This window comes from Mya arenaria, chromosome 4, assembly GCF_026914265.1.
Source record: "Mya arenaria isolate MELC-2E11 chromosome 4, ASM2691426v1".
NCBI lineage: Eukaryota > Metazoa > Mollusca > Bivalvia > Myida > Myidae > Mya > Mya arenaria.
Window position 1 is genome coordinate 63,328,942 of NC_069125.1, and position 26,207 is coordinate 63,355,148.

Below are 26,207 nucleotides of genomic sequence, written 5' to 3' on the forward strand. Positions count from 1 at the left end.
TGCATGTATTGAGCATACTACGCACATTTCCATTTATTAATACAGGCTGCGTGTATCAGTGTAACAAAGTATTTTAAACCTCATTCAGTATGGAAGTTTATTAAAAGTCTGCATATAATCATTGCATAATATACATTTTTGAACATTGGAAATTCACCACATCCAACACTGCTGTGATACATAGTTTTGGTGGTGATCCGCTCCTCTCACCGCGATTTAACAACAATGTCATAGGGCAATGCGGTGAATGTTAAAGCTTGGGTTCCTTCAAGGGTATACTCTGTATCTGGTGAAGGACAAAATCGGAAAGACTGAAGCAGGTTGGTGAATATCAGAAACAGTTCCATTCTTGCAAGCGGTTCACCAATACACAGTCGAGGCCCTATAATAAAAATAGAATTAAAGACATGACTAAGTATGATAAGACAGGATCGCTGATAAGCGTACTGCCAAAAAACAGTACATCCGTTATGACTTCTGTATTTATCAAACATCACATTCATATTTCTTTGGTTAACCAGGACATTGCATATCTTAACCATGATTTCACTTCTATATCGATTTAAAACACACCATTTCCAAAGGGGACCATTCCGTCTTTTCGTGCGACTTTTCCATCACTATTCAGAAACCTCTCCGGTCTAAATGAATCCGGATCAGGCCAATATTTTGGGTCTTGATGTGCAGAGTACAAATTGGCAATTACTATGGAACCCTTTGGAATCGTGTAACCAAACAAGGTGGAGTCTGAGTTCGCAACGTGTGGAAGAGAAAAGGTTACTGAAATGTGGAGGAAAATAAAATTACGTCCTGGTAAAGACATTCTTCAAAAGTTTATAAGTATAATTAAATAGCAATTGCAGTTTACACAAGTTTATATGTTATAGAACCCATATCTTTTTTATGTATTTAGAAACTGAATCTTATAAACGTGCAAGAAATTCTAATAATTTGAAAATAATCCACATGCTACAGTTTGCTGAAAAATATTCATCTTCGAATATATTTTACAAGTAAAGCGTATGACAATAAATAAATAAACTGTTGATATCTTACAAGTGTTTGCAATTCTTTGGATCTCCAACAAAGTGGCCTGTGTATACGGGAGAGCATTCTTGTCTGCGACACAAACCGGTCTGCCAGTACCAACAACCTGCACTCAAATAAACATTGTATTTATATTTAAAGAGACAATGGTACATACGTAGTGCTGCACATACGCTTGTGTTTGTTGCATATTCATTAAAACACCAAGATTGCATACACCATGAAACTATGTCTATCCACGGTATACAAGCAGTTCCAACTGAACATTTTAGCCATTAAAGTCCAATAATTATTATGCTCTACGCTTACCATGCTGATCTCCTCGAAGCAGCGTTCCTGGACGCGTGGATGTACTACCATGTAGAGCAGGGCCCAGTCCAAACTGGTTCCCGTCGTCTCACCACCCGCCAAGAAGAGGTCCACTATGATCTTGTACACGTTCGCCTCTGTAACGTATATATGTGTTAAGATAAGCATTTCCAAAATGGTTCATGTGACTGAAATTAAGGTAAAATAATTCGATAAGATCGACAGAATTAAGGAGAACGAATGTTCTTTAAATGCTTAGACGTAATATCAGATGCCGACACATACTTGTGTAAAGTAAGTGTCTGTGTGTGTCCATGTTTAATTGTAAATTATTATTCAATCCTACCAGTCTAAAAACAACAACAACAAGACAAGCAATATGAGTATACTTTCAGATGAACACCACAAATTCAAGCCGTACCTGTAAACAGTTGTTGCTCAGAATCTTCACGCGATGCCTTAAGGTAAAGGTCTATGAAGTCTCTAATGTTGTCTTTGTCAAACGATGCCTTGTGGTCTCCAATCGTCTCCGAGAGGTACCTCTTCACACGTTCTATCGCCGCTGTCCTCTTTGATATCAGCTGCAAGTTTATGTTTTGATACTTAGATGTTTCACATTTCAGAAGAAAAACAACCATTTGTTATATGTAAATATTGTGTATGCAATTTTGCTTTGCGATCTTTAGCCTTGCAGTAAGTAGGCGAAGAGTCAATCCAATTGTAATGAAACTAGAGCTTGCGTGAAACAACCTTACTCACTAAAAGCCAGTATAACCATATATAGATCAGATGAAAATCAGTACTTCTCTCCCCGACTTCCATGTTCTGGTGAACGGGAAGAAGTTTTCCTTGGCAAAAGGTGCATTCAGTTTAAAGATGCCATCTAGAACTTCTGTCAGCTCAATGAACCTTTGATCGTTGTAGTCAAACCTGTTATGTTTCGAAAAGAAATGACTGCAACAAATGTTTGAACGGAATCTAGATTTTTATTCTCTTTCAAAAGAATAGTATTTGCCTACCTTTGTATTCATTTTTGAAACACAGTTATTGCCACCCCATTCAAGAGTCGAATTTGTTTTGGCGCCATGCTGTATAGTTCAAGAGAAAGCGCAGACGATGCAGTATTATTGTTTACGAACATACTCTGTTTATGAACATTATATTTGACATCAACATATTAAAAAGCTGCACTCCAACAAATTAAACGTTTTGAGAAAAAAATTCTGCGATCTGATCCTTTGGCAGCAGTCTTTTATCACTGGCTTTGGGAGATATTTACGCACAAATTCGCACATTTCAAGACAAAAAAAGTTTTAAAAAAAGTTGTAAAAACAATAAACTGTGAGAGTGCAACTTTGATCTTAATTCGCACAAACCTCGCTCCAAACATGACGCTGCATATGATATTAGTCGCCGCTGATAGAAGGTACGGTTTCACACGGATGGGATTACCATTCGCCTCTTTCATTATGTTCGATAGAACCTCGATCTCCTCCCGAATTCGTTCTTCCAGGGTCATCCTTCCCACACCAAAATCTCTGAGAGCTTGTAACGTGAATCTGCGCAGTGTCTTCCATGCGTCCCCGCTGTTGTACGTCAACCCTTTAATTACAATGTGGAATATTGCATGTGTCTTCAAGCATGCCAAATGCAACGCAATAATTAGGAAAGCAGAAGTAACAGGGTGTGCAGTAATTAGTTAAATCGTTTAAACATATGTCAGGGTGTATCAAATGGGAACTATGGTGGCATATTACTGTCATAAGATAACCTGATAACGTTCGCGAATTGTTTCGTGTTTACCACTTAATGTTCGTGATTATTATCTAGCTATCTAGTAAAAAAAAAATCGCGTTAACGCGAATCTTGTGTAGTTGACCAGTTATTATGTTACTTATTATGTTAAGTGAAATTCGCAAACCATAAATAGATAACCTGTTAGTGTTGAACAGCATAAAAAAGGTAATAGCTAGGTGGCAGTTATGGGCACTTTCAAGCCTGTTTATTGTTTTGCGTTATTGCGTGTTACATGTATGAAGACATAATTCCATTCTTTACATTTAGGAAAATGACAGTTGGGAAGGATGATATCTCTGCTGTGAAAAAATTAACGTCATAGCGAACGCTATCAGGTTATCTTACGGCAGTAATATACCACCATAGGAAATAACACGCGTTTAATGAGGCTGAGATATTATCCCCACTAGATTTGCTGTAGTGCATGAGTTTTGACATATATATATATCAACACAAGTAGGGACGTTGGGTGCTAAGAACATAGATTTAAACAGTAACATGATTTCCGTAACAAGCACATTTCAGGTCGGCGTTTATTATTCATCTCCAACGTGATCATGGCTTATTGGATAATCAAGTCTGCATTTAAATAAGTAGCATTGTACCGGTTCCCTTGGAAACGCCAATAAGGGGCGCAAATAATTGTGGTCTGTCCGTGAACACGTCTGCCTGGCGCGTGAACGCCTCGTGGATAGCGTCGTATCCGTTTAGCATAACTATCATCGTCGAACCGCAGTACAACCTGGTCAGTAAATGAATTAAGACATTATCAATATATATTTTGCACACTTAATGCAACATATGCGGAAAACGGTCAATCTGTGAGAGTGCAGCTTTAATAACCATTCGCCATATTTGTTAGTAAATGTATTCATCAGCAGTATTATCGAAATCATCATCGTCGTATTCGTCGTAGTCGCATTTATTGTCTTATTCGTATTAAAGCGTATGTATAATATAACAAATCATTTTTTTTATTTACAATTCTGTAATCTTTAGTTTTGATTATAATAAGTAAAATTACAGTTAAAAGCTGTCACTGCATAACATTTAGTTTCACAACTGTTTTGTTTACATCCATCCGAGCTGTGCCATTATAACCATTTTTCGGTCAATAGATCATATCAGCTGAGTTTTGATACACGTAGTTTTGGAATTAACGAAAAAAACAGCGTAACATAGCTATCCATAAACATACATATTGGCCTTTATACACGTTACACACCTGTACACGTTCCCATAAGTGTGGGCGAGAGCAGTAAACTTCTTGTATCCCTGCGGATCCTTCTGAAACATCCGTACATTTCCCACCACCGGCAAGGCGAACGGACCCGGGGGATAGTTCCGGTGTTTTCCTAAGTATTTAACTATCAACATGACCAGTAATGTCAAAAGAAACAGCCATGCGTATTCCAACATTTTATTTCATTTAATCGTAACAGTCTGGTCGTTGTAACACAGCTTAACAAGTAAAATCATTTGACGAACGCATGCAGAAGAACCAGGTCAAAGATACATGCACTACAACAAAGGCCGACAATTCCTATGACTCAATCCAGTTTATTCTAGATAAGAACAATGATAGAATTTAACAACATGATAAAAGTCATATACATGTTTGAGCTCTGAGCTCTGAGAACATTGCCGAGGCTAAATTAATAAACAATTTAGTGAGCGTTGTAAAGTTAGATCCGATACATGTATATCATATTTGTTAATATCATATCACCATTTCAGATTTTCCTAATTTAAGTATTTTGAGATCTATAATGGAAAAACTGAAGCGTTTTAAGATAAGCATACGCAATTTTCAATCAGCAGCATAATAATAAAAATGTATGTATTGGCGTACTCTCTGAAAAAGAACGCCACGCAATTTTGTCAGATGTAATTTTTTAAAACCCAAATTAGTCTCTGATTGAAATGTTGTTGTTTTCAATTTTAAATATCAGTGGCGTTTTTGGACTTCGTCGGCACTTGGGGACGTCATGGAAAGGCGCTTTGACCGGAAGTCGTTGTCGTCGTTAAGGTCCATTGTGTGGTCAAGGGGCCCCGGGGACGGAGATACACGCACCCGTGACTTCATCAGGCTGCTTAAACGACAAAATACATTAAAATAACATTTTGCGTTAAGTATTAAGTTATGCAATTAAGGAAACTCAATTAATCTCTAGAAGAAGAACAGAGCAAAGAAGGATAGGTAGTTATCGTTTATGCACAAGTCGATTGTAACCACGCCCCCCTCCCTCTCCAGGACCGGGGGTATACCGGGGATGGCGGGGGAAATGGGCCGTGCTTTTCCTTCCAAATGCCCCGCAGTGCCGAGTGATAGCGGTGGTATTGTTTTTGCGCCGAAAAAAGCGGGGAATGGGCCTTACCTAGGTATCCAGGGGTGCGGAGGCATTTGGCGGGGAATTTACCAGCAGTTTGTCCCCGCAGGACAGGGATTTTACCCGGGATTGGCTGGACCGAAAGTCCAAGTCCCCGCTATTCTCCGAACCTTGAGGGACGTGGTTACAATTGACTGGTGCATGACGAATAGGTTAAAAAGAAATTGCATAAGTGGGCACTTACCATTTAGACGAATGCAATTTCAAACAAAGATGAAAAATGTCAAAATCAGCATTCATTAACTGGTGGATAACCCCTTCCATATGCAACATACCTTTTCTTTCCATTGCTGTTCCCCTCCCCTGTGGTCGGCTTGGTACCTCCATTACCTGCATTTTTGGAGGAGGCGATGTACTCGGAGGGCGTGTATGGGACGCTCGTATTGCCCGGCTTTGTCGACCGATGGGGGTTGAGATACTCCCAGTCTTCCAAACGCGCATGCGCAATCGATTTCACCGGCGCCTTGGCGGCCGAAGGTGTAGCTAAACGTACCAGTAATTTATTAAGTATTGTTTAAACAAATACATTTAATTTATGTAGTTTGTCACGGTGCCGTTGAATGTTCGTTAAACACCAAATCAATTTGAAGTGCTTTTAAAACATTTTAACATCAATATTTAGAATACACAATTGAAAGTTAAAAAAATTAGTGTTATCATCAAATAGTCCTACCGTCAAACGAGTATTTACGTATGGGCTTGTGTAATATATACACATGTCTATAAAACAATCAGCGTTTATAGAGGAATTGAAGATTGCTTTAAAAGTTTATAATCACTTACATGTCCCATCCATCCATGATGGTTCAGTCTTTACTTTCTTTTTTGTCTTATCTTCTTTGACTTTAACATCAGATACCTGCAATATAATGAATAAAACAAACACAATAACAATGTTAACAAGATAGGAAGCCACCCCCTCCCCTCCCCACCGTTTGTGGCACCATCCATGAAAGGTTGACAGTAATGACATACATGTACTTTCTTGGTGTGTTTATAAGTGGACTTATTTAGATATTCAATATTAGATGCAAAACTGTGACTACAAGTTCTCGCATTTATCATATTTTAAGGAATCACCATGTTAATAATATATAGCTATGCAACAAAAATGTCTGCACTAACGGAAATCCGCCCGCTCTGAGCGCTGTTGACCCGCATTGACAGGTTGTCGGTTGTTTCGACGGGGGTCGGGGACGCAACCAGTATCTCGTTGCTGTGTATGTGGCGGTATGTGGCTACAAAGATATATGGTTGTGCTATTTATATATTGCTCATTTATAATGTTATAAAGGCGGCCGCAAGCCGGTTGAACTAGTAACGTATGTAGGAAAAATACAAGAAACGCACTGCGTTCATTGATAATGGGCATTTATTCAAAAATGCCATAAAATAAAATTAAAGTCAACAAGAATAGGTTGACAAGTGTTACGTTATGTTTCCCGTAATACAATATCTGGGTGGGTAAACCGCCAAAAGGCAAAGCCGCCGCCACCCGATATTTCGTTACTCTGTCAGCTTTTTATAGCATGCTAACTTTTGCTTTGTCGGGGTGCAGAACTGAGCCAGTTGCAGATCAGGTTCGAGGCCCAAAGTGCGCTATTCCATTTGTTTTAATGTTATCGACTCTGCTCTACGCACATGCGTGTCTACACTGGTAACATAGGTAGAGTTTCGCAAAGTCTTTTGCTTATGTTTAGACATCCAAATACCACTTGATCCCACCTTCCTCATGTTCAAGTTGCCATATTAATACTCAAATATATAGTGGAAAAACTGTTGTTTTTTGTTATTTCCTGTATAACAATGCAATTCTGTTTTCTCGGTTTAAGCCTCAAAACTCGTTAAGTGTGTATTAGTGAGCTTATATAGTTCCAGTTACCAACTAACCATCCGCTGTAATGCGACTATAGCAGTGTTTGCACCGCCGGCACCGCCAACGACGACACTCGCGTATTCTTTGAGCGAAAACAGCTGTAGAAAGAACGGTTACTGAGAAATACAAACACAATTTTGAGTGCAAGTCTTACGCTGTTTTTGTCCTCCGTATTTCTTCTTCTTGAATGTTTCGGGTTCTGGCTTCCGCTCGCGTTTAAATCTGTAAAAATACCTTTTCGTGGTAACTCGTAGTAAATTAAGTGCTTTAAAAACAACGGTAATAAAACCAGAACAAGAAATCTCGAGCAAATTTAACAAAGATTACAACTGTAAGGACCGTCACGCATTTCATACATAGTGAAAATGAGAACTAATAAGGTGCCCTCAAAACAGCAAAAACATGCTTTAATACCACACACGTTACCAATATAAACAACGGCTCGGTATTGTAACGATAAATGCAACAAATGAAACGATATAACACTAATGTTTTGTTTAATGCTTACTTGATGAAGAACTTGTTGATGTCTATGAGCGGCTGTGTGCGCCTGAGGTACCGGCGGGCGGCCATACACAGGAGGAGGAAGACGCATCCAGTAAGAGTCACGACACACAGGGACACCCACCACACGTTTCGGTAATCCTCTGTAGACAGGGTACATACATAGAGAAGTTGTAGCACACACCTTGTAAGTCAGTTCATAAACAATCGATACGATTCATATTTCCCTACCCTTTCTCCATATTCGTTATATTGTGAATTTTTTCTGCTAAACGGAAGAAGATTATGTATAGAACCTGTGCATTTCAATTAAACGAATATTTAAACATATTATTTTCACACGTTGTTCATTAACTTGGTCGAAAATGAGTGTAACAGAAGTATAGTTGTGTTATGCTATTGAATAGCGTACCTATAAACGTCCTGTCTCTGTCGTCGACGACCACGGGGGTAACAGAGGCGTCCACGAACGTCATTATGATGTCAGCCGTTGCAGTGTTCCCACCCGGGTCCTCCGCCTGTACTTCTATCGTCTTTGTGCCCACTTTGAATATAAATCCAAATAATAAATGGAAGAGATTTGAGAATAGGATAATATAAGGTGACAAATGCTACGTTACCATGAATTGTTTTCTACATTCAAGGGATCAAACCATGGACATGAATAAACGTATACTAGTAATTATGAAGGTTACAATTTATTGCAAAACAGAACATAATACATGCTGTCGAATATATGTCATGCCTTTATTGGCATGTATCTTTGAGAGGTTTGCTAACAAGCGAAAACGATTGTATCAAACATAGTGTGCACTGCATAATTGTATAGCAGTTTTATTTGGTTAATACTCTTACATTCCTTCGTATCCGTAAGATTTTGGTTGGCGTGTATGGACCCATCCGTGTCAATGACGAAATACGTGCCGCCCAGATGAGACTGGTCCAACGTCATCTTCAATGGGATATCATCACCGCGGTCAGCATCTGTCGCCGTTACCTGAATCGCACATATTATCCTGGGATTAAACAAACTTTAATTTTAATATGTATATTTAATACACGCATGGCGCACTAAACGAACAATAACATGAGCTGTGATAGCCACGGGAGGGATAACCGTTATTAAAGCACAATCTATCTTTTGTAATTTAACTAGGCCCTCTTAAGGCACAGTCATTTCGCATTAAATATAACGTCATCTGCAGATCATTACCAACCTCCCTACTGAGTTTGAGGATCGTAGGAACATGCATTCTGTAGCTATCTACAAGATTTTTGTGTCCATTGTCATCGCGACCATGACCTTTGACCTACTAACCTATAAACAAATAGGGATCATCTGTTGGTCATGACAAACCTCATGACTCTGACATGACATTTGATCTACTGACCTTTAGGTAAATAGGGGTCATCAAATGGACAAGGTTTGGTCTACCAACCGACAAAACTGACGGACCGACATGTGCAAAGCAATTTACTCCAGCTTCTTTGAAGAAGGAGATAACAAAATGATGACATGAATGGGTGAAGTTGTTTAGCGCTACAAGTGGCAGCATTTCTTGTTTAGAGTCCCCAGTCACTCTGTCATGGCATCCAACATAGGCTCATAGTATTTATGGACTCGAGTAAAATTCATTTAAGCTTGTGTTTTTTTATATGTAGCTGAAACATCCGTGTTGCAGCAGCTCAATAAATGAATTTACCATAAGGACCATGAATCCTAGCGGTGTGTCGGAGCGCACTGTGATCTGGTAGGAGGCAGGGTCAAACACTGGCGAGTTGTCGTTGTCATATTCGATGGTGATGTAGATACTAGCCGTGTCTGTAAGACAGACAATTAAACATCAGTGAAAATATTTACTATTATCGACAGCATACGTAGTTTGTTCAACGTGTTTGAGCTGAAAACGCCCTACCAGGTGTCTTGTTGGTCTTGGGCATATACGCTTCTTACACAAAATATCATAATTATATCAGTCAAGACGACATTACGCTGTACCGTTGTAATCTGAAGCGTCTTTAACCACGAGGGAGCACACGAGGAGCGTGGGCAGGTTGGCGGCGGCGTCGTCTAGGTCGTACTCCGACAGGAAACTAACCGTCGTCGCATCAGCGGCGATAGTGAGGTAGCTGCTGTATGATCCACAGTCCATGCTGTAGGTCAATGTGTCGCTGTCGTCGGGATCAACTGCTGATACAACCGGAGCCTCAGAAAACGTACCAGCCTTTAGGGGCAACAAAATAAAGGAAATTGCATTTAATTTAAAGCTTATCATTTGCAATTTTATTCATGATATTATAAGGTGACCTGATACGGGATATACGGGGCAAAGGAAACCATATCATGCACCCCGTATATCCCATATTGGGTCACGTACTAACCCCGTAACGTATATATCACGTCGACGACCTGTTAACATGTTTAAATGTTTCATTTATTCATCGGAATCGGAAAATAGACGCCATTTTGGTACGATATAAAGTTGGTGACCCTATATTGAAAAATATGGGGTCACCACGTGACCAATCCTGGACCAATGGAGTTGCGTCATTTATGTTGGAAACGTGATATGATTGCATACCAAGTAAACGGAAGTATAGCTTAATAAGGAACATATATAATTGCCACTAAATTACCATACGCTAAACATGTGTTCCATCATAGAATTGACGTGATTTGAGTGTGAAATGAGTTCGACTATAGTTCGAAATCACGCAATATACCGAACATTTTGTACTTACGGCGCCTTCTTTTCCCGTCAGCATGTAGTATTTCTGGATAAACGTTGGTGCCTCGTTGACGTTCACGATGTTGATAGTTAAAGTGTCCGTTGCTTGTTCCTTTGTGTCATACACAATTATCTCAACGTTCAATAGCAATGTGGTTGAAGTGAGAACATCGAAGTCGATATTGTTAGAGGAGTGTGTGGTAATTTCTCCGCCTGAAAAATAAAGCTGCAATTGAAAGTGTTCAAGCAATAGTAAAGGCCATTCAATCAAACTATTTAAAAAGGCAAACATTTCGTTTAATGATTGACGGTCCTAGTGATTGATGACCACACAGATGCGGACTACGGATGCGGACTACGTGCACGTGCAATACCAGCCAATCCATCGCCCATAAGCCAATCAATAATATGTGACTTACTTGAAGAGATTTCAAACAACTGGTATCCGACTGACTGTTGTATGGACCAGTAATAAGATAACGTGTCGCCGTCGTCGTCGGTTGCCGACAGCTGGTAGACGGACTTGCCCAACGCGCTGTTTTCATTCACGTCAATCATAACTCCGGCATTGGAGAATTTGGGCTTCGTATTATTGTCTAAAAACAAATACAAGAAACTGGTCACTGCTTCTGTAGCTGCATTTTTTATTTACAAAAGCTTAATATTGTTTTAATTTATGGTAAAGCTGTTGTTATACTGCTACATATCTATTGAAAGGCCGATTAATCACAGATGTTTTGATTTTTTACTCTTGATGTATATCTTAAGTTTGCGCTCGGTGATCGTGGCACGGCGGTCGGTGGCGGCGATGGTTAGTGTGTACGGAGAATCGACCAAAAAGGTTAGCAGCCGATCCGTCACCCGCACCTCACCCGCTGTGAAATATAACAAAACTCTAATAAATAATTATGATTGTCATAACAACTTAGTATGCAGATGTAAATTAATTTCGCGTGTTTTACCCTTCTTCAGTTATTATTGGAATAACCATTGAAATGATTTGTGTTATACCGACGTCAGTCTATGAAAAATACATGAATGCAAAGAACAGAAAAAATGACCAGCCACTTAATTCCAGTATCTATATATTTAAATCAAAAACCTTTACAACAAGTATTTCCTTTAAAGCTATATAAAATATAGTATAAAGTACGGAAGTTCAAACTCTAACTCAATCCTTTGGCTTTGGCCATTTCACCGCAACTAGTTCCAGTGTGTGTATGCCACGTGATAAATTGCGTGATAAATGCTACGTCGGAAGGCAATAGTTTGATTTGGAAAAAAAATGAACAAAGATAACTTCACTATTTCTTTACCATTTTAAATGAAACATAGCGCAGTCTACGCCGCTTACGGGCCCCACCTTCGGTCTTTTACCAGAATTTGATTAGGAGTTTAGTTTCCTAAAACTCTTCGACAAACCCTTTCACAATACGGCCGTCTGACGGAGCACTGTCAAAACATTATTTTGGAAACAGGTTGTCGAAGTGTTTGATGAAACTAATGACCTCAACAAATTTCGGAAATAATACAAATGCGGGGCGCTTTAAGCGGCATAGACTGATCCTTGTTTCATTTAAAATGGTGTTGTAAATTAAAAGTTATCTTTGATAAGTCTTCATTTTAAGCAAATGCCTTCCGTCGTAGCAAATATGACGTAATTTATCACGTGGAATACACACACTGAGTTCTTACAAAGAATTAATAAAGTACATATGTATGTAAATATCCATGTAAATCATCATGAGGATTACAGTCAAATATGGCGAAGGGACAAGACGATTTGTCGCATGATGGAGAAACGCTGCCAAACGTTCTTTGGTCGTTTTCGTCGTCCGTGGTGGAGATGGTGAATATGGTGTCTCCGATGATCGACAGTGTAGCGTCTATTTCAACCATGTCTTAAAACGAAAGACAATTAGATATGATAAAAGGCTCGGGGATCGCAATCATCGCCATTGAATGCCATCGAATTTAGGTACGAATACCATGCATCTATAACAAACATCAATTTTGTCTGATAAACGTTTAACTACTAACTAAAGCATGCATTTATGGAAAATATTGATTACTGATAACAAGATTGTAACCGTGTATTTAAAAGCAGAAAGCGCAAAAATATTAAATGATTGGTGAATGCTAAAAGATTAACTGTGATCTCCTTTAGTCTCATAAGGTAGAAATAACGTGTTTTGTGCTCATATCTTACAAATTTAACTCGGCATCCTTCATAAGAACCATTGTTTCCGTCATTTATTTATCCTGATTGGAGTATTAAAACAATATTATTAATTGTGGTAAACCTGATCTGGGAGTAAGAGTGCATCTTTTACGCCGAAATATGGAATTATCGTATTCCTACACATGTATTTTTATGATGTTTACCTACAAATAGTCATTATTTATATTTTATTTGTACTTTTTATATTTGCAGGTGGGATTAGACATATTAATACATACTATCTAGGTTGGTGAATATCGGTTCCCTGTTTTCCAGCACGTTAACGTAAAATGTCCCGGTCGCCTCGTTTTTATTCGTGTCGTAACACTTAATGGTGAGTGTGTAGGTGGATTTCTCGGTAAAGTCCAGTTTCGGGTCTTCAATAAGGTAAATCCCAGCCCCTGATGATAAATAATTCAAGGTTGAAGACGAAGGGTGATAAAAAAGATCATGAGGACTGTTTTTATTTCGTTTAAATGCGTGTTTGGCACGTTGTTTGTGAACGTTGTTGGACCATTACGGTCAGGTTGGAAAATGTGACGCTGTGGGTCACAGGGTGCCAACTTTGTTAGTCCATATTATTAATAATTATACATGTATCACCATGTGATAAGCACTTGTTCAGTGATAAGTAAAATTATACTATTGTTATACAATGTGTTTCATAATTTCCTAACAGCTCTTCTTTGCGAAGTAACGAGTAACAAAAATAGTTATATACTGTACTTGAGTAGCCAGCTGCGGTTGATATCATCTTGACGATAAAGGGCGTGTCGGAGGGGGGCTGACCAATATTGCTCCAGTCTCCCTTGCACCACATGGGCTGGTCGGTGGGGTCGGACATTGTTACTGTGTACAGAAGCGTCTCGTCCTCGGCGTCCTCATGCAACGTCGTCCATGACGGCAGGTTCGTAATATACGGCACCTGTCAACACATGTGTCACCTCTGAATGTTAAAATAATAGTTTAAAATGGGGTGTAAAGGTGTGTGTTTTTTCATAAACATGTGATATCATGGTTTTAATTAGGAATTAAGTTAAGGTTCATGATCACATTCCATGGCAAAGGTAGACCCGCCCAAAGTCGTGGTGAGAACGCATGAGGCTATACATGGTGGAGTTACGTACATTGTCAGAGACGGTAAGAGTGCATGAGGCGGGTACAGGTGGAATTATGCACGCTGTCAATCACGGTGAAGGTAAGAAGTGCACGAGGCGGGTACAGGTGGAATTATGCAAGCTGTTAATCACGGTGAAGGTAAGAAGTGCACGAGGCGGGTACAGGTGGCAGTATGCACGCTGTCAATCACGGTGGAGGTAAGAAGTGCACGAGGCGGGCACAGTTGGAATTATGCACGCTGTCAATCACGGTGAAGGTAAGAAGTGCACGAGGCGGGTACAGGTGGAATTATGCACGCTGTCAATCACGTTGAAGGTAAGAAGTACATGAGGCGGGTACAGGTGGAATTATGCACGCTGTCAAACACGGTGAAGGTAATAGTGCATAAGGCAGGTACAGGTGGAATTATGCACGCTGTCAAACACGGTGTAGGTAAGAGTGCATGAGGCAGGTTCAGGTGGAATTATGCACGCTGTCAATCACGGTGAAGGTAAGAGTGCATGAGGCGGGTACAGGTGGAATTATGCACGCTGTCAAACACGGTGAAGGTAAGAGTGCATAAGGCGGGTACAGGTGGGATTATGCACGCTGTCAAGTTCACGGTGAAGGTAAGAGTGCATAAGGCGGGTCAAGGTGGAATTATGCACGCTGTCAAGCTCACGGTAGAGGTAAGAGTGCATAAGGCGGGTAAAGGTGGAATTATGCACGCTGTCAAGCTCACGGTGTAGGTAAGAGTACATAAGGCGAGTAAAGGTGGAATTATGCACGCTGTCAAGCTCACGGTGTAGGTTAGAGTGCATAAGGCGGGTAAAGGTGGGATTATGCACGCTGTCAAACTCACGGTGTAGGTAAGAGTGCATGAGGCGGGTAAAGGTGGAATTATGTACGCTGTCAAGCTCACGGTGTAGGTAAGAGTGCATAAGGCGGGTAAAGGTGGAATTATGCACGCTGTCAAGCTCACGGTGTAGGTAAGAGTGCATAAGGCGGGTAAAGGTGGAATTATGCACGCTGTCAAACACACGGTGTAGGTAAGAGTGCATGAGACGGGAAAAGGTGGAATTATGCACGCTGTCAAGCTCACGGTGTAGGTTAGAGTGCATAAGGCGGGTAAAGGTGGAATAATGCACGCTGTCAAGCTCACGGTGTAGGTAAGAGTGCATAAGGCGGGTAAAGGTGGAATTATGCACGCTGTCAAGCTCACGGTGTAGGTAAGAGTGCATAAGGCGGGTAAAGGTGGAATTATGCACGCTGTCAATCACGGTGTAGGTAAGAGTGCATAAGGCGGGTCAAGGTGAAATTATGCACGCTGTCAATCACGGGTGTAGGTAAGAGTGCAAAAGGCAGGTACAGGTAGAATTATGCACGCTTCCAACCACGGTGTAGGTTAGAGTGCATGAGGCGGGTACAGATGGAATTATGCACGCTGTCAAGCTCACGGTGTAGGTAAGAGTGCATAAGGCGAGTAAAGGTGGAATTATGCACGCTGTCAAGCTCACGGTGTAGGTAAGAGTGCATAAGGCGGGTAAAGGTGGAATTATGCACGCTGTCAAGCTCACGGTGTAGGTTAGAGTGCATAAGGCGGGTAAAGGTGGAATTATGCACGCTGTCAAGCTCACGGTGTAGGTTAGAGTGCATAAGGCGAGTAAAGGTGGAATTATGCACGCTGTCAAGCTCACGGTGTAGGTAAGAGTGCATAGGGCGAGTAAATGTGGAATCATGCACGCTGTCAATCGCGGTGAAGGTTAGAGTGCATAAGACGGGTCAATGTGAAATTATGCACGCTTCCTATCACGGTGTAGGTTAGAGTGCATAAGGCGGGTAATGATGAAATTATGCACGCTGTCGAGATCAAGGTGTAGGTAAGAGTGCATGAGGCGGGTAAAGATGAAATTATTCACGCTGTCGAGATCACGGTGTAGGTAAGAGTGCATAAGGCGGGTAAAGGTGGAATTATGCACGCTGTCAATCACGGTGGATGTAAGAGTGCACGCTCAACACAAACGTCAGGACGTTATAAAACACCATTCAATAAAAGAAAGACTTTCGCCGATAGGAGTTTCAGTACCGTTGGTCCGAAACTCTGGAACGAGCTTCCAAGTAACATCAGAAACTCGGTATCTTCAGACTGCTTTAAGAAAAACTTGAAAACGCATTACTTCAGGGACTACTATGCATTATTCTAAATGAACACAGTGTTGGTGGGCGGACTGTTTTGACCCAAATCATTTTCTGTTTTGTTCAGCATTTATTTATTTTTATATTATTTAATTCCTTCATGTATATTTTAAAAATATATTCTACTATAATCTTAAATATGGGCCACACAGTACTCACGTAGTGGTATATGACGCTTTTGAGTATGACGATTTCATGTTTTATAGTAGACACAATATTTGTTTACATTACTGTGTACAACGCCTTTGAGTATATTTATAAAATTAGGCGTTTAAACAAATAAACAAGTTTCAAGTTTCAAGGGAGGTACATGTGGAATTATGCACGCTGTCAATCACGGTGAAGGTTAGAGTGCATAAGGCAGGTACAGGTGGAATTATGCAAGCTGTCAATCACAGTGAAGGTTAGAGTGCATAAGGCAGGTACAGGTGGAATTATGCAAGCTGTCAATCACAGTGAAGGTTAGAGTGCATAAGGCAGGTACAGGTGGAATTATGCACGCTGTCAATCACGGTGAAGGTTAGAGTGCATAAGGCAGGTACAGGTGGAATTATGCAAGCTGTCAATCACAGTGAAGGTTAGAGTGCATAAGGCAGGTACAGGTGGAATTATGCAAGCTGTCAATCACGGTGTATGTAAGAAGTGCATAAGGTGGGTACAGGTGGAATTATGCACGCTGTCAAGTTCACGGTGAAGGTAAGAGTGTATAAGGCGGGTCAAGGTGAAATTATGCACGCTGTCAATCACGGTGTAGATAAGTGTGCATAAGGCAGGTACAGGTGGAATTATGCACGCTGTCAATCACGGTGTAGGTAAGAGTGCATAAGGCGGGTAAATGTGAAATTATGCACGCTGTCAAGATCACGGTGTAGGTAAGAGTGTATAAGGCGGGAAAAGGTGGAATTATGCACGCTGTCAACCACGGTGAAGATAAGAGTGCATAAGGCGAGTAAAGGTGGAATTATGCACGCTGTGAAGATAACGGTGTAGGTAAGAGTGCATAAGGCGGGTACAGGTGGAATTATGGACGCTGTGAAGATCACGGTCTAGGTAAGAGTGCATAAGGCGGGTAAAGGTGGAATTATGCACGCTGTCAATCACGGTGTAGGTAAGAGTGCATAAGGCGGGTAAATGTGGAATTATGCACGCTGTGAAGATCACGGTGTAGGTAAGAGTGCATAAGGCGGGTACAGGTGGAATTATGCACGCTGTCAATCACGGTGAAGGTTAGAGTGCATAAGGCGGGTACAGGTGGAATTATGCAAGCTGTCAATCACGGTGTATGTGCATAGGGCGGGTACAGGTGGAATTATGCACGCTGTCAATCACGGTGTAGGTTAGAGTGCATGAGGCGGGTAAAGGTGGAATTATGCACGCTGTCAAGATCACGGTGTAGGTAAGTGTGCATAAGGCGGGTACAGGTGGAATTATGCACGCTGTCAATCACGGTGAAGGTCATAGTGCATGAGGCTGGACATGGTGACGGTACGTATGAGGTCAGTTACGGTTACAATGAGAATACATGGAACGGTGCATGGTTGTGTTACGTACGTTGTCAGTGATTGTGACTGTAAAGTTACATATTTGGTCCCGTTATGTATGTTGTCATTGACGGTACCGGTTAGAGAACTCGAATCCTTGCTTGACATTGTGACGTTACTTTAATTGTCAGCGACGATGGTATTTGGTGACGTTACATACGCTCCCCGTGACGCTGTCGAGCAGGGTTCTGGAGAATGGTTACGATGTATGTGGCCGGTAGATGTTATTGCAGGCGGTGCATGACATGGTGACATCCTGTATGTTGCAATGAACTATTGTGGTCATATTACGTACGCTGTCTGTAACGATGACGGTCAGTGTACTGGAAGCGGTCAGACCGCAATGCGCCTCCTCCACCCGAAACACGACCAGATACTCTGTGTCTACCGCCAGGCTAGCTTTTGTCTGAACTACGTCTGCGATGGATAAATATAATATGAAACGCGATTTTTTAATGATATGTTTGGAAATGCTTAAGAAGTGCATGGGCCAAAAAAAACCCGCTTTCATATAAAAATTTAATTAACTGACATAAATGTTAATTCGGTGATCACATGAATATTTGTTTATCACTTTTATGTATTGCTCAACGTCAAGGTACTAAGTCACAGGCCGGGTCGAACTCGTATGGATGAAGGGAAAACGTAACACAAGCTTTGAATGAAAATAGGGCATTGTTTATCACTTAAGTAGCACTGTATTTCGGCTTGTTAATCCCGCTGGTGCTCGTACGACTTACCGGAAGCGGTCAATTCAAACAGGTCACTCCATTCAGGCGCCATTGTAACGGTTATTCCATCGTTATCATCCGGGTCAAGGTCATTGAAAGACAGGGTCATCAGGGTCACCCCTCCTGTTTGAACCTCGGTGTCTCTCAGTTGAAGTTTCGTTGGTAGATTTCTAAAGTATGGTATCGTCGCTGAAAACCATTGGTTGTATAAGCATATTGCATGAATGACTATTGATTTTCATAAACAGACATTGTAACCAAGCAAACCCAATGTGTTTTAATAACAGTAGTGCAGCAGTTAGTTTAGTCAAGCATTGCTTATATTACGAATTCGTAAAATTATATTTGCGGTACAAGCATCTATCCCTAAACAAAACCGCTTGCATCAAACATCCTTACATTGCTCAGCAGTGACCTTGACCTGAAATAGTCGGTTGGGCTCAACATCCTCGCCATACCAGGCGTGAGTAGTGCTGACGGCGCTTCCGGAGTACCAGTTTAAGTATACAGTCGTGTCGGTGACGTACTCGACACCAGATCCCGACCTGTGGAGGGGTTGACTCGGGATAATGTTTTCGTTTTTTTTATTGCGAAAGAATAAGTATTGCACACACAAGCAAGAATATCAATTAATGGTGATATTAGATTCAGTTCAGACATATATAAATATATGATATTGGCTGCCCCTCTTTGCAACTTACCATCCGATCAGGTCCCCTTCGCGAAATGACACTTTTTTATCATCATCGGGAGTCACTGGACTGGGAGTCGCTGTAATTTTATCATTTAACGTTTAGAAAATGTTATATTGTAACCGTTTTACTGAGATTTTTTTCCCACTATGATCGAAGAAAGATCGAAGATAGTAAAAAGCGCTGTATCAACATTTACATGCACAAAATAGGGTTAACGGAGCAGCAATAGTTCATGTTCTTTCGAATTATGTTGTCCAAACGATTTATAAACATAAAAGTACTGTATATGTTTGAGCTAATGAGCTGGAATTCTGCAGAGCCGTTCTGCCGCCATATCTGGAGATTGAGCCCAGCAGTGGGATTTCCCATAAACACAACCTCCTTGAGGACCCCGCAGCACGTGAACTGGAACAACGCGTCCTGCATCAGGTAACTCTCTGCATGGGAAAGGGTATACACTAATATATATATATATATCAAAATAACACAGTTATTTCAGGATTGACTAACATCCATGCAACTATATCAGTTTACAACTACAAATTAAAAAAATCGACTTTCAATCAAATCTTTCGGAGTGCCTACTACATTTCATTTCATTTTACTGTTGGAAAATTACTATAAGCAGTGAACAGTATTCCCTTTGTATGGTCATACAATTTCCGCTCCCAAAGTTAAGAGGCCAATATTGGCGTGCTCTACAACACTTTACTGCCAGTTCAGAGGCCAATATTTGCGTGCACTACAACACGTTACTACCAGTCCAGAAGCCAATATTTGCGTGCCCTACCACACTTTACTACCAGTCCAGAAGCCAATATTTGCGTGCCCTACAACACTTTACTACCACTTCAGACGCCAATATTTGCGTGCCCTACCACACTTTACTACCAGTTCAGAGGCCAATATTTGCGTGCCCTACCACACTTTACTACCAGTTCAGAGGCCAATATTTGCGTGCCCTACCACACTTTACTACCAGTTCAGAGGCCAATATTTGCGTGCCCTACCGCACTTTACTACCAGTTCAGAGGCCAATATTGAGGGCCAATATTGGCGTGTCCTACCACTCTTTACTACCAGTTCAGAAGGCAATATTGGCATGCCCTACCACTCTTTACTACCAGTTCAGAAGGCAATATTGGCGTGTCCTACCACTCTTTACTACCAGTTCAGAAGGCAATATTGGCATGCCCTACCACTCTTTACTACCAGTTCAGAAGGCAATATTGGCATGCCCTACCACTCTTTACTACCAGTTCAGAAGGCAATATTGGCGTGCCCTACCACTCTTTACTACCAGTTCAGAGGCAATATTGGCATGCCCTACCACACTTTACTACCAGTTCAGATGGCAATATTGGCATGCCCTACCACTCTTTAATACCAGTTCAGAGGCAATATTGGCGTGTCCTACCACTCTTTACTACCAGTTCAGAAGGCAATATTGGCATGCCCTACCACACTTTACTACCAGTTCAGATGGCAATATTGGCGTGTCCTACCACTCTTCACTACCAGTTCAGAAGGCAATATTGGCATGCCCTACCACACTTTACTACCAGTTCAGATGGCAATATTGGCGTGTCCTACCACTCTTCACTACCAGTTCAGAAGGCAATATTGGCATGCCCTACCACACTTTACTACCAGTTCAGAGGCAATATTGGCATGCCCTACCACTCTTTAATACCAGTTCAGAGGCAATATTGGCGTGTCCTACCACACTTTACTACCAGTTCAGAGGCAATATTGGCATGCCCTACCACATTTTACTACCAGTTCAGAAGGCAATATTGGCATGCCCTATCACTCTTTACTACCAGTTCAGAAGGCAATATTCGCATGCCCTACCACACTTAACTACCAGTTCAGATGGCAATATTGGCATGCCCTACCACTCTTTACTACCAATTCAGATGGCAATATTGGCTTGTCCTACCACTCTTCACTACCAGTTCAGAAGGCAATATTGGCATGCCCTACCACACTTTACTACCAGTTCAGAGGCAATATTGGCATGCCCTACCACTCTTTACTACCAGTTCAGAGGCAATATTGGCATGCCCTACCACTCTTTACTACCAGTTCAGATGGCAATATTGGCATGCCCTACCACACTTTACTACCAGTTCAGAGGCAATATTGGCATGCCCTACCACTCTTTAATACCAGTTCAGAGGCAATATTGGCATGCCCTATCACATTTTACTACCAGTTCAGAAGGCAATATTCGCATGCCCTACCACTCTTTACTACCAGTTCAGAAGGCAATATTCGCATGCCCTACCACACTTTACTACCAGTTCAGATGGCAATATTCGCATGCCCTACCACACTTTACTACCAATTCAGATGGCAATATTGGCATGCCCTACCACTCTTTACTACCAATTCAGATGGCAATATTGGCTTGTCCTACCACTGTTCACTACCAGTTCAGAAGGCAATATTGGCATGCCCTACCACACTTTACTGCCAGTTCAGAGGCAATATTGGCATGCCCTACCACTCTTAGCTACCAATTCAGAGGCAATATTGGCATGCCCTACCACACTTTACTACCAGTTCAGAAGGCAATATTGGCGTGCCCTACCACTCTTTACTACCAGTTCAGAAGGCAATATTGACATGCCCTACCACTCTTTACTTCCAGTTCAGAGGCAATATTGGCATGCCCTACCACTCTTTACTACCAGTTCAGAAGGCAATATTGGCATGCCCTACCACACTTTACTACCAGTTCAGAAGGCAATATTGGCATGCCCTACCACCCTTTACTACCAGTTCAGAAGGCAATATTGGCATGCCCTACCACTCTTTAATACCAGTTCAGAGGCAATATTGGCATGCCCTAACACTCTTTACTTCCAGTTCAGAGGCAATATTGACATGCCCTACCACTCTTTACTTCCAGTTCAGAGGCAATATTGGCATGCCCTACCACACTTTACTACCAGTTCAGAAGGCAATATTGGCGTGTCCTACCACTCTTTACTACCAGTTCAGATGGCAATATTCGCATGCCCTACCACACTTTACTACCAGTTCAGATGGCAATATTGGCATGCCCTACCACACTTTACTACCAGTTCAGAAGGCAATATTGGCTTGTCCTACCTCTCTTCACTACCAGTTCAGAAGGCAATATTGGCATGCCCTACCACACTTTACTACCAATTCAGAAGGCAATATTGGCGTGCCCTACCACTCTTTACTACCAGTTCAGAAGGCAATATTGGCATGCCCTACCACACTTTACTACCAGTTCAGAAGGCAATATTGGCATGCCCTACCACCCTTTACTACCAGTTCAGAAGGCAATATTGGCGTGCCCTACCACTCTTTACTACCAGTTCAGAAGGCAATATTGGCATGCCCTACCACACTTTACTACCAGTTCAGAAGGCAATATTGGCATGCCCTACCACCCTTTACTACCAGTTCAGAAGGCAATATTGGCATGCCCTACCACCCTTTACTACCAGTTCAGAAGGCAATATTGGCATGCCCTACCACACTTTACTACCAGTTCAGAAGGCAATATTGGCGTGCCCTACCACACTTTACTACCAGTTCAGAAGGCAATATTGGCGTGCCCTACCACTCTTTACTACCAGTTCAGAAGGCAATATTGGCATGCCCTACCACACTTTACTACCAGTTCAGAAGGCAATATTGGCATGCCCTACCACCCTTTACTACCAGTTCAGAAGGCAATATTGGCATGCCCTACCACCCTTTACTACCAGTTCAGAAGGCAATATTGGCATGCCCTACCACACTTTACTACCAGTTCAGAAGGCAATATTGGCGTGCCCTACCACACTTTACTACCAGTTCAGAAGGCAATATTGGCATGCCCTACCACACTTTACTACCAGTTCAGAAGGCAATATTGGCATGCCCTACCGCACTTTACTACCAGTTCAGAGGCCAATATTGAGGGCCAATATTGGCGTGTCCTACCACTCTTTACTACCAGTTCAGAAGGCAATATTGGCATGCCCTACAACACTTTACTACCAGTTCAGAAGGCAATATTGGCGTGCCCTACCACTCTTAACTACCAATTCAGAGGCAATATTGGCGTGCCCTACAACACTTTACTACCAGTTCAGAAGGCAATATTGGCGTGCCCTACAACACTTTACTACCAGTTCAGAAGGCAATATTGGCGTGCCCTACAACACTTTACTACCAGTTCAGAAGGTAATATTGGCATGCCCTACCACTCTTAACTACCAATTCAGAGGCAATATTGGCGTGCCCTACCACTCTTTACTACCAGTTCAGAGGCAATATTGGCATGCCCTACCACCCTTTCCTATCAGTGCTGGGGGCAATATTGGCGTGTCCTACCACTCTTTACTACCAGTTCAGAAGGCAATATTGGCATGCCCTACCATTCTTTACTACCAGTTCAGAGGCAATATTGGCGTGTCCTACCACTCTTTAATACCAGTTCAGAGGCAATATTGGCGTGTCCTACCACTCTTTACTACCACTTCAGAAGGCAATATTCGCATGCCCTACCACACTTTACTACCAGTTCAGATGGCAATATTGGCATGCCCTACCACTCTTTACTACCAATTCAGAAGGCAATATTGGCGTGTCCTACCACTCTTTACTACCACTTCAGAAGGCAATATTCGCATGCCCTACCACACTTTACTACCAGTTCAGAAGGCAATATTGGCGTGTCCTACCACTCTTCACTACCAGTTCAGAAGGCAATATTGGCATGCCCTACCACACTTTACTACCAGTTCAGAGGCAATATTGGCATGCCCTACAACACTTTACTACCAGTTTAGAAGGCAATATTGGCGTGCCCTACCACTCTTTACTACCAGTTCAGAAGGCAATATTGGCATGCCCTACCACACTTTACTACCAGTTCAGAAGGCAATATTGGCGTGCCCTACCACACTTTACTACCAGTTCAGAAGGCAATATTGGCATGCCCTACCACACTTTACTACCAGTTCAGATGGCAATATTGGCATGCCTTACCACTCTTCACTACCAGTTCAGACGGCAATATTGGCATGCCCTACCACACTTTACTACCAGTGCAGAAGGCAATATTTGCGTTGTTTAAAGAACAAGTTTTATGCTGGAAAAGTTTACTCACTTTAAGTCCTTCGCAATGCCAGAAAATAGCAAAGGACTTCCGAAATATGTTTTCGCACTCACCATTTGTTGAAGCCGTGCCTCCAGATGATGGTCCGCTGGGTCCGAAAACTTCAGATGAACATTGCTGAATTCCTGGGAAAAAGCCAACATGATATATTATGACAGCTATCACCAGGCTTAAAAAGCATACTCTATGAAAATGCTAACCTAAATTTAATTATTTTTTCTGATATTGAGCGAATATCAAAAGAATATCCAAAACGTGAAGATAAAACATTGAACTATTTGGCAAACGAATGGTATCCTAGTCCTTCCCTGCACGTCATCGAGGCTTTGGTATAAAAAATCCGATGTTGGGTGTCAAAGTACCTGCTCTTTCTGCACGAGTAAAGGATAGAAGTAACAAAGTCCACAACATTCTGGAAATCAAGCATTATTTATTATAAATAAGCGATTGCATGATTCTGACTTTGACTGTAAATGTATTTTGAAATAAAAAAACTACTATCAATCAAAGTCCATTGTTATGTTACAATAGAGTTAAACGCTTTATGATTCTGTTAGAAAAATCTACTTACTATTGGGCGAAAGAGTGAAAATTGAAACAAAGCTATATGAAACACTACACCATAATCACAATCTACAAAACAAATACTAGCACAGCTCAAAAGGGACCAGACACCAGATGATTCAATTGAAAGTAAAAAAAGAAAATTGTCCAAAACTTATATAAAATTGATATCGTTGTGTACGACGCATTGAATCTTACTCACAGATGTATCACATCGCTTGTAACGACACATGTATCTTTCGCAGTTTTTGCATATTTTCCTTTTCGAAATTTTCAGGGTTTGTCTACCACGCAATCCCAGTTAAACGCGCTATTTTTAAACGGGTTATCTCAGCTAAGACAGCGACAAAGTAATATCTTGATCATGGAAAATTATATATATACGCCTCATACTAGCTCTTATTGACAATTCTAGACTTGTTTTTGTGGGAATAATGTATTTGCCGATTTTTGGACCACCTGGTGTCTAGCCCCTTTAAATAAAACTATAAGTGAAAATAATGTTACAGGCCTATAAGTCCTTTACTCGGAACAGTGCAAAAGCTGTTAAAGGTCTACTTGATGGAGAAGGTTTGGGTAATATTTAGTTAATTTACAACAATGAAACAAATTATTTATGTTCAAATAAAGCTTGTCATTGTGGAATATCAAAGTTTAGACTTTTACGTTAAATTCTGAAATGCAATTTAAATTTGAAAAATACATTGAAATCGTTAAAAAATAATATCATCGAATTGATTGTCAAGTTTAAGAACGAGTGGAGAATCAATAGAAATAAAAACTGGAATTTAACATATAAGATGCCAATACGGTAGAATTTAAAGTATTAATTTTTGTACATTTGTCATGAGAGCTGAATATAACCTACATGTAAATCGAGTAAATGCTATGACAAAACTAACTGATACCTTTGCGCTCAATGCTCAATGTAACTTGCTGCATTTATACAATATATGGATATAGCTAATAGCGTTATGTCCATCACCCTCACGGTAGGGACGTGAGGTAAGCACCCACTGTATTTGCTTTGTCCAATGGACTCCATGCCCAACCTTAGCATTTGGCCAACCAATGACAGGAGCGCTCCGTTCTATTTTAAAGGGTGAATGCTTTTTTGCTCATCTCTGCATGTATAAGACCCTTCCGCCGTGGAATCTGAGGTTTAAGGAATAAACACAGCACAGCTATAAAGTTTATTTCCTCGGTCTAATATCTGCATCTAAAAAAATCACCAACGACCCGTAACCTACATGTAAACGTCCCCGACTATAGCGTATGGGAAGTCAATGCTGTGCGAAGGTTTTCTTTTTTCCTCCCTTGAGAAAGTCCATCAACCTTCATTTAGATTGGTACCCTACGT

General features: G+C 41.2%; 2 protein-coding genes across 3 annotated transcripts; both read right to left on the reverse strand.

Moving 5' to 3' along the window:
• Positions 1-79: 79 nt before the first annotated feature.
• On the reverse strand, positions 80-4,588 carry LOC128231786 (cytochrome P450 2J4-like). Its single transcript, XM_052944981.1, has 9 exons — positions 4,379-4,588; positions 3,759-3,895; positions 2,733-2,958; positions 2,160-2,286; positions 1,778-1,937; positions 1,357-1,493; positions 1,057-1,153; positions 574-780; positions 80-382 (listed from the first exon to the last, which is right to left on the reverse strand). Exons 1-9 carry the CDS (start codon positions 4,570-4,572, stop codon positions 207-209), a joined length of 1,461 nt encoding a protein of 486 aa, XP_052800941.1. The 5' UTR covers positions 4,573-4,588; the 3' UTR covers positions 80-206.
• On the reverse strand, positions 4,560-24,783 carry LOC128231784 (protocadherin Fat 4-like). Of its 2 annotated transcripts, none has more exons than XM_052944979.1 (23): positions 24,646-24,783; positions 24,337-24,408; positions 19,416-19,571; positions 19,141-19,210; positions 18,839-18,984; positions 18,449-18,628; positions 18,004-18,125; positions 13,600-13,798; positions 13,113-13,274; positions 12,407-12,553; positions 11,402-11,527; positions 11,072-11,248; positions 10,666-10,865; positions 9,923-10,148; positions 9,627-9,745; positions 8,779-8,920; positions 8,336-8,467; positions 7,928-8,066; positions 7,574-7,641; positions 6,669-6,781; positions 6,327-6,402; positions 5,819-6,026; positions 4,560-5,243 (listed from the first exon to the last, which is right to left on the reverse strand). In XM_052944979.1, the coding sequence occupies exons 1-23, from the start codon at positions 24,692-24,694 to the stop codon at positions 5,102-5,104; spliced, it is 3,171 nt and encodes a 1,056-aa protein (XP_052800939.1). In that variant the 5' UTR covers positions 24,695-24,783; the 3' UTR covers positions 4,560-5,101. The 2 variants fall into 2 exon arrangements, with proteins under 2 accessions (XP_052800939.1, XP_052800937.1); XM_052944977.1 differs by having other exon boundaries at positions 4,560-5,246.
• Positions 24,784-26,207: the final 1,424 nt, after the last annotated feature.

Bases quoted from the DNA above. Each gene is read 5' to 3' on its own strand.
- LOC128231786 (XM_052944981.1), bottom strand. From the start codon at position 4,572: ATGTTGGAATACGCATGGCTGTTTCTTTTGACATTACTGGTCATGTTG. The intron at 781-1,056 runs GTAAGATATCAA...TCCACATTTCAG, and splicing joins CCAAAGAATTGCAAACACTT to TAACCTTTTCTCTTCCACAC. The intron at 383-573 runs GTGTGTTTTAAA...TTTTTATTATAG, and splicing joins AATGGTCCCCTTTGGAAATG to GGCCTCGACTGTGTATTGGT.
- LOC128231784 (XM_052944977.1), bottom strand. From the start codon at position 24,694: ATGTTGTGGACTTTGTTACTTCTATCCTTTACTCGTGCAGAAAGAGCA. The intron at 10,866-11,071 runs GTAAGTCACATA...TTTATTTTTCAG, and splicing joins GTTGTTTGAAATCTCTTCAA to GCGGAGAAATTACCACACAC. The intron at 8,468-8,778 runs GTAAGAGTATTA...TTATATTCAAAG, and splicing joins TCTTACGGATACGAAGGAAT to TGGGCACAAAGACGATAGAA.